The 8,872-nt window shown below is 36.2% G+C and overlaps 2 protein-coding genes across 3 annotated transcripts; both read right to left on the bottom strand.

Moving 5' to 3' along the window:
* Positions 1-1,309, bottom strand: sdhaf4 (succinate dehydrogenase complex assembly factor 4). Its single transcript, XM_077236932.1, has 3 exons — positions 1,049-1,309; positions 750-881; positions 1-511 (listed from the first exon to the last, which is right to left on the bottom strand). The coding sequence occupies exons 1-3, from the start codon at positions 1,125-1,127 to the stop codon at positions 402-404; spliced, it is 321 nt and encodes a 106-aa protein (XP_077093047.1). The 5' UTR covers positions 1,128-1,309; the 3' UTR covers positions 1-401.
* Positions 1,310-3,694: 2,385 nt separating this feature from the next.
* tlx1 (T cell leukemia homeobox 1) lies at positions 3,695-8,872 on the bottom strand. 2 transcript variants are annotated; one of them, XM_077236930.1, is made up of 4 exons: positions 7,208-8,872; positions 5,974-6,175; positions 4,119-5,008; positions 3,695-4,008 (listed from the first exon to the last, which is right to left on the bottom strand). In XM_077236930.1, the coding sequence occupies exons 1-3, from the start codon at positions 7,674-7,676 to the stop codon at positions 4,798-4,800; spliced, it is 882 nt and encodes a 293-aa protein (XP_077093045.1). In that variant the 5' UTR covers positions 7,677-8,872; the 3' UTR covers positions 3,695-4,008; positions 4,119-4,797. The 2 variants fall into 2 exon arrangements, with proteins under 2 accessions (XP_077093045.1, XP_077093044.1); XM_077236929.1 differs by having other exon boundaries at positions 5,974-6,211; positions 7,208-8,870.

The raw sequence follows: 8,872 nt of genomic DNA, 5'->3' as shown, positions 1-8,872 counted from the left end.
TATCAAATGTAGCATTTTAATCAACAGTACATTTTTTGTTAACCTTTTACCATATGTCTTAGAGTATCGCAAAAATATCATATTGTGAGTTCAGTATCATGATATGTATCGAAAAGTTACACCCCTAATAATTATATTATATATACACACACACACACACATACACACACACACAGAGATTCTTATCAAAATGCCAGTGAAAGACTACACAGATCCATTCAAGTAGTTACTACTTTTGCACACTGCATACTACTACATAGCAGGCCCATACAATCAGGGGAGACGTACATAATTTCTGGTTCAGAAATTATCTTATTTATATCTGTATACAGAATTAGTGATTACATTCAAATGACTCAAATGGTAAAATAAATAAATCTGAGTATTTTAACAGGCCAAAACTAAAAATCAATACAACGACCCTTCCTTTCCCAGTCACCATATCGTGTAGGTTCAGGGCCTCTGGGGCCACCTTTCTCCTTAGTTTCTGGATTCACGTCATCTGGAAATCCTGTTAAAGGAGAAATTTAACCAATTAAACAAACGTTTTGTGTCATAATTAATTATACACTTTAAATATGTCATCTGATTTAAAGCATCTGTGAAATAGACAAGTATTTTTTTGAAAAGAAAGAAAGTTCAAGACACAGTTCCTATCCTTCCCTATAGCCTAGATGCTGTCTGTCCTTTATGTAATTTATTCAACGATTATAATATAACTGTATAACAGAGATGACTTGTGTTCTTACTTTTAAGGACTTCTTTAGATTTGGACTCATTTTCGTCCATGTCAAAGCGTCCTTGGGGCGTTTTTGCTTTCTTTAAAGGTTCTTTATCTTTGGTCACCCCAACAGATGCATATCCTGCTGTCCTATGAAAAGCTGTAGGGGACAGCAGTGTGATATTTCAACAAATATGTCGATGTTCGTAAGACTCCAACACGATTCTCAGTAATCATTACAAAGAAGGTTGAAAATTATATAGATTAATGTGATATAAGTACAATTAGACGCATATTGGGCATGCAAGCATCCAAATAAACACTCACCAGGATAAGTCGACTCTAAAAACAATCCTCTTTTAACAAACCCTCTAGCTGTCGTACAGCAAACATGTAAAAGAGACATCTTGCGTTGAATGCTGTACTGTCGTGAACGTTTCCCTTGTCGCTGCAGAAAATTACACAACTGAAGGATATTTAGACGACGGAAAATGACGTATCTTGCGTCATCTTTTAGGGACACTAAATACACTCGAAATGGTGGAGGCGGCGCTAAAGAAGTGCAGAATCTGTTATGCACATTGTATCTGCTTTGCATGCATTTTTTCCTCTATGATTTTTTCCCAAAGCGATACTACGAAATAATACAATGATTCCTGTGAGACAGGGAAATTAATTACCATTAAGTTACAGAACATACTCAAACAGTACAAAATTACCTTTTGTGATGATACCCAGCTATTAAATCGTTTTTAAGGTCTGATTGCAAAACAAATATAGCAAACAAATAGCAACAAATATAAATGGACATTTTATGAATCGTATACAGTAAAATTATATGATGTAATGTTACGCGATTTTTTTCTTAAAGGGATACAGTTTTCATTTTTGAGTGAATTAAGCCTATATCCCTTTAATTGCGTTGTAATACAAAAATAACAACAACAAAAAACGTGCTGCGTCATGCAAGGCTACATTGAATCAAATCTGCAACTGTTTAGAAATTGATAAGCCTATTCCATGTACCCACATAAAAATAATACAAAACAATCTCTTTTCTTATAACCTATGCCTACCTAATTGTAATTTGCATAGCCTATCAATTAGCCTACATCTCAGACATTATAACGTGTAGCCTACATTACAATATTAAAATAATACGGGAATCTAAACGAATCCTGTAGGATATGCTTAATGTTCCTCGTTATTTCTTACAATTGTAAATTAAGCAAAGTGCACTAAAGCAGTTGGTTATAATAGCCTCAATTTCTAATTATTTACCATAGAGTTGGCATAGCCTTAGCATATTGTGAGAATATCTATAGGCTATTGATTCCCGATGCAGTTGCTTTCTCATGAGTGTTAATTTACGTTATCTCACGTTGCAACGCGGCATGTTTACATCCCAAACATAGCAACAGATCGTTACGGATATATTTGTCCTAAAAAGGCAAGGTCTCCAGAAGATTATATCCCAGATATGAAGATAATGTGGGAAATGCTGCCAGGAAATTGAGATAGGCCTACGCCGTACGCAATATTGAGACACGTCACGTCACATTAAAAAAAAAATTAAAAAAAAAATTACGATATTTATATGTAAAAGTGGGCCTATAGAGTTAAACTTATCATCGCATTGTCATTATTTCCAGCCCACCACGTGGTATGAATGAGATATTTTACCGTAGCCCATGTTACCGTTATAACAGTTAGTTAAATGTCCCATGTTTCTGCGCTAAATGACTTCCATCTCTTAACATTCTGGAAGGTTTTAAGCGACACATTATGCGATTTCGGAAGAGATGATGAAAAGTAACGTTAGGCCTATTGGATAAGCTTCTGCTTAGTTTCAGGCCGTCACATCTGCACATCGTTAATATCACAAACATGCACTCTCTAGGCTATTCTCCAATGCACATTTATCATGCAGCCAAAACTGTCATTCACTTTGATGAGAGATTCACAAAAAGACAAGCCCTGTGAGGTGTTGCTATGGTTACTCAACAAGAAGCGCTAAACAAATCGAACAGTTAGAAAAAGATCCAGGCTGAGACATGACAGATATTTAATTCATATCAAGCTATAATAAAATATAGATTTTATAGGTCACGCCATCTTCGATGAAAATAAAGGACAAATAAAAACATTGTATCACATAAGCTTATATTTCAATATAAAAGAAAGCATACAGTGCTACCAAGGAGATGCCTTGAGAAACCGTTGGATGCGTAAAATGTAGCCTCGAAAGGCCCAAGTTAACGTTAGCATAGACGTGTAACGTTAGCTACAGGTGTTAGGCTACTGAACATTGATATTTCGGCGTTGTCTCTCCAGTAGGCTAGTTTAGTTAGAGCCTATTTGAACAAATAAATGGCTGCTTCTGCAGGTTCCCGAGAACATATCCAGAAAGCTAAAAACATAAATGCACTAGCCTACAAATAATGTTAAAATAATTAGCCTACGTATATGACAACGAATATTTTTTCTGGAAAGTTGCAACAACATATTTCTCCAAATCAAGTGCTTTAATTTATATCACGCTTCCGTCTTCACAGGCTACGGTAAAAAAATAAAATAAGTCTCACTTAGTTAGGCTATCACAAGCATGAAGAATGAAAGCCGACCCATGAATGTAGACTCATGGGCCATTTTACCTGTAGCCTATTGTTTAATCCACAAGACGAATTTTTTGAAAGTGTTAACAAACGTGCAAAAATGCAATCCCTCTATGCAAGCGTATATTATAGGAAAGAAAAAAAGATAGCCTATCTAAAAATGAATTGGTAACACTTTATAATAACTGTTCATATTCATAAAATTATGTTCATCAGCTCATTAGCTGATTACAATTGGAAACAGTTTGTTCAATAGTGAGAATTAATCTTGATCTATTCTTATTCCTCCAAGAAGCCTATGAAGTTAAGAACGTTCGTTGTTTTTACATGCCTTTCGCAAAAGTACACATTAGAATTCAGGATGATTGGGACACCATTTCATCTCAATGGCAAAAGTGTCCCACTCACCCTGAATTCAGCCCTACACAACCCTATATGGTTTAATAAACGTCATTATGGCAAGGACGTCCGTAAGTATACGCACGACTTTCGTTTTAACTCTGTGAATAAAGAGGTGCAAGCTTTTCAGTCTTCTAGCGAGGCCATTGTATGCTATCTGTGTTTAATCCTGGCAATGACAACAAGGATAGCCTCTTAATACGATGCTTACCGTATTTCCAGGCTATAGCAGAGGTTGCGTTATTCACCAATCAAGCAGTGGTCTGCTTTTTTCTCAAAGTAGTAGCAAAATCCCCAGTGTTAAATGAACTCTCCTGGTGTACATATAGATCCGTGGACAAATCCGTGTTTCCATATGTACACCAGGAGAGTTCATTTAACACTGGGGATTTTGCTGATATGTGCTTTCATAATGGTGACAGTAATGCATTGTGCAAGATTCTGACTCTGATGTGTAAAGATATCGATTAGCAAATCTGGGCAATTAATTTTTTCAGCTGTCACGATGTTTTCCTATCGTCAGTAATACTTTATGCAGTGGATGGTGTAGCTTTAATTGCAAGATAATTTGATAAGGCTTCTATTAAGTTTAGTTCTAATTTTGGGAAAAGCTAAACATTTTAATTGCAGGCCGACTTAATTAGGCCTACTATGCTTTTAGGAGCCCATCATTTTACGAAGATTCGTACGTTCATTTCTATGTGTTAGCCTATTTTATTTATAATATTTTGAGACTTATTAATAGCTAAAAGTTATTAACGTGTTACCACAAACGTTATGCTATTGAAGTATACAAATTAAAAAATGAATTTTTGAGGTACGAAATATGATATGTTCTGCATATTGTTCGTTGCATTTTGAAAACGAAAAGATAAAATCATTAAAAACAAAAAAACAGATTATTCTGCAAAACTGTAACGGGGAGCATCAAGTAGCCAATTTTTTTTTTTTTTTACAAGTTGCATATTACAAATGAAAGACTAATTTTACATTAAAAGAAGAAAGTAATCTGATGTTGAGATATTCCTCTGTACATCCCACGTCCATAAAAGTTTGTCCATCTCAATCAGTGTTGGGAACGCTACTGATTTTCCCCGTGTTCTCAGTCCAGGGCTGGAGGTTCTGAAGTGCGAACAGAGAGCTGTTGTGAAGGCAGATTGGGTCCGGAGTAACAGGTTGGTTTATAGTCTTCTGAAAAGCTTCTTGCTGAAGTTGCATAAGAATTCGATTCGCTTGTTGTCGCTCTGCTTCTCTCTCCTCTGCTGTCTGCCGCCTGTGTGGATGTGGAACACAGGAGTCATTTAGTCGCGGATTCCAGTCATTATTATAGCTGTTTTAGTAAGTGCTTGGCTAAATTGTAAATTTAACCAAAGAATACGAACATAGGATCTACAAAGAATATATATAGGCAATATATATATATATATATATATATATATATATATATATATATATATATATATATATAAAATGTTATCACTCTTGTTAATTTGGCCTACCTCACGTGGATTTCTCAAAATAATTCTGACAGTCCACATGGTCTCAATCGCACCCTTTTATTTCTTTATCCATAAACGTTCCCATTTGCACATTATTTTTGGCCTATGTATTCATTGGAAATTTAATATTTTATATAATATATGAATATCATTCAATATAAATTACATTTCAGGTTCTCAGATGTCAGTGGCGAACGCTTATTTATAAATAATTTGTGTTATAGCCTAGAACAAAGAACAAGAAATCATAGAACAAGAAATCATCATAACATCAATTATCCAGCCTCAGCAGTTAATTAACGTTCGAGCACAAATAAGACTTTAGAGCGACATTTGGTTACTAAATCAGAACATAATTTCTGTCATTTTCAGGTCTGTTTCTAAGAAGTTCTAGGTCTAAAAGAATGTATAAAATAGTAAGAGCTGGAGATAAAAAAATGCATTAAAAGTCCATAATTAAGTCTTGAGAAAGAAAAAGGACACATTCAATTGATGATCATTCAAATTTAAATGGATCAAATTCAATATTTACTGATGTACTGATTGGATTGCTTGATATTGAGTGAACTGCATGAACAGGCCTTACAAACCACCCATGGAATGCATTATGGAACTGACCCAACTGACCTCATGGCATAGGATGCTTTAAAAACAAAATACTCAACTGAGTTTAGTGGTTAGACGAAAAAGAATGGATTACATGCGAGTGTAAAACCATGATTAGATCACAAAAGCTCACCTCCATTTCGTTCTTCTGTTCTGGAACCATGTTTTGACCTGCGCATCAGTCATTTTAAGTGCTTTTGCTAAGGCTGCCCTCTCAGCTGACGCCAGATACTTCTGACGGTGGAAGCGTTTCTCCAGCTCACAGATCTGGAGGCGCGTGAACGACGTCCGGGGCTTCTTCTTCTTCGGAGGGGTTCGGTTCTGATACGGGTGACCTATACGGCGTGTTACAGTGAACGGTGAGAGGGCCACTATATTGAGAGACAGATTGAAAGCAAGCGGAAGAAATCAGCAAAACGCCAGAGCCAAGCAGTGAATGAAGCAAATGAGACTTCCAGAGGAGAAAGGCGACTTTTGTCCTTTACAAAAAAAACATGCAAAAATCACGAAATGTAGGCTATCGAATAAATTCAGCCTAGCAAGCAGACAGGGATATATGTTTTTGCCATTTCCTCATGAAGACGTGTGTTAAATGTAAGAAAACACTGTAAAAATGTTTTGTCAAAAAAAAAAAAAAAAATTGGCGCATTTAAATTGGGCTAAGTGATTTTATCAGGATCAAAAATATAATTATTTAATTTGCCTGAATCAAAGAAGGTTAAGTCAATAGCTCATTAGGGTAACAACTGCACAATTTCCAGTGTGTAATTATTTTACGTAATAATGCTAAAACAATAGTGGCCATGTAGAATAATTACGGGCGTTATAAATCCACATTAGCATCGACTATCGACACGTTTATATAGACTATTGATATAGGCTACGTCCCCTTAGGGGAAACAATTTGTGGATAATATTTTTCTGTGGCCTATTGGATTAAATTTGCAATAGCTGATAATATTTGTAGAAATGCTCTTTTATTAATTCGCGAGACCAGTGGCTTACTAAACTTATACCGAGTAGGCCTATTTTTATATCGAAAGCTCTAAAATATCCTTGCTGTCAGAAATATTGTAGCTAAAAATTTAATTGAGGGACTCTAACAATGAAGTCATGATACATTACATTAATCCATGAATTTGCTGCGTGATCAAATCATGCGTGACCTAATTGCTTCCTTAAAATTTTAAGAAAAAAATTGTGACAAAGTTACAACCTGCAATACGTCAAGTTTTTCGACCGCTTTGAGTAGCCTACTGAAATTGTTAGAACTTGATGAAAACATTTTACCGTGTCTATTTTCGAGTAAGAGCGAAAAATCCAATGAAGCATAAACACCACTGAGAGTTCAGAGTGATTTCTATTACCTGTAAATCTCTCTTTGGTATATCTCCTGTTACTCTCCATCCATGGAAACGTTAATCCCGTGAGATTGTTAATGGTGCCCATGCTTCCCATACTTGGCACCGTGGTAGCGCTGGTGGGAATGGACGAGTGAACGCTGCTCAGCGGGCGGTGCGCTGGAACTCGGATCACTCCCGAAGAATTAAGGCAATTCCCGTTAACATTCGCACCCAAGTTCATGTTGTACGAGCCGTTGAGGGAACCAACGCTGCACGAGTTTCCATTGTATCCAGCCGAGTTATTGACGCCGTAGTTGCCAGTCATGGTATTGTAGGCTGTGCTGACTATGCAGCCCAAACCGTAGTCCATGTCATGCATTCTGGGGTTTGAGATCATGCAGCTCCCCTGGTCTGCATTGTTAAGAATCTGATCGATCCCAAAACTGATGGTGTCTGCGTGCGTCTGGTGGAGATGCGCTCCCATATGATCCATGGTGTGGAGAGGCGCGCGCTCCTGCGAGCCTACAGGATCCTCCACGTCACCCCAGTTATCATACAGCAAATAAAACGCAGTTTAGTCCAGTTTGTCGTTATCTAATAGCGTTGACTGCATGTGTGAGAAAGACTGAACTGGACGATTGTCTTTTTTACTGCCTCCCTTTACCCTTATAGCTATAGCCAGCCGGATGGAGCCACGGGAACATCAATCAAAATGCCAAAGAGGCTGGGTAAAATTAAGCCTCCAATTCTGGGGTGAGAGACCCAATTGGCTAAAGAATCCACGACGATTCTGTTCAATGAAACTCACTGGAATTCCCTCTTCAGCACAGGGCAACTCAAAAGAGAACTCTTATTAAACCAAAACACAGGCGATTAAAAAAAAAACCGTGAAAAGAAAAAAAACATTTAAATTTACATTAGCTTGGCTATGCAGTCTATATTGCTGAGAAATGTTGTCTTTGGATACTTTTAATACTTGCGAAGAGTCCCTTTCACAACAGACCATGAACTCTTAGATTTCAAATGAATTACAGTGGGTTTTCAGTATTTTAGAGACTGAAAAATCACACAACATAAGCAAAACCATACTGTCAACGATATTACATTACATTGTGAAATTAAATCTGAATAAAGCAATCATTCTGACTTATCTGACTGTCTTATTCATCAAAAATGGATGATTATTTAGATTGCAACAAGATAAATAAATTCTAAGGAAATTCTGGATGAAACTATTTAAAATGATTTATTTTAAATGTTAGCTAGGACAGAATTTATCCACATTCATTTGGCAAGATGTATTGATCCGTTGGTTGCAGTGTGTTCTTAACTTATGTTTTAATTATTAATTTGATTTTGTATGCATTAATCTTTCTAAATCAGACAATAACAAAATAAATAAGCGATATTAGACGGAAAGCAAACACTTTCAGGTTATCGATTCCTTCTGGAAGAAAGGAGGTGATTATTTAACGTATAAGATGCATTTAAGTATTAATATTTGATGGGGCTCCAGATTAATGCTGGCCAAATGACCAACATGAATGTTTAATGAAGTACAATGCTGTAGCACTATATTTTCGCTAAAATTGTCATTGTTTTGTGATGTAGAATTAATTATAACTTTTTAAGTGTGGTGCTTAAAAATACATCATTAATGTGCTGCATCTGGTAAACGATTGATTTCCC

Source organism: Siphateles boraxobius, unplaced genomic scaffold (genome assembly GCF_051911475.1).
Source record: "Siphateles boraxobius isolate OS27281-9 unplaced genomic scaffold, OSU_SipBor_1 20, whole genome shotgun sequence".
Taxonomy (NCBI): Eukaryota; Metazoa; Chordata; class Actinopteri; order Cypriniformes; family Leuciscidae; genus Siphateles; species Siphateles boraxobius.
Note: the sequence above shows the minus strand (reverse complement) of the source record. Positions and strands in the feature narration are given on the sequence as shown.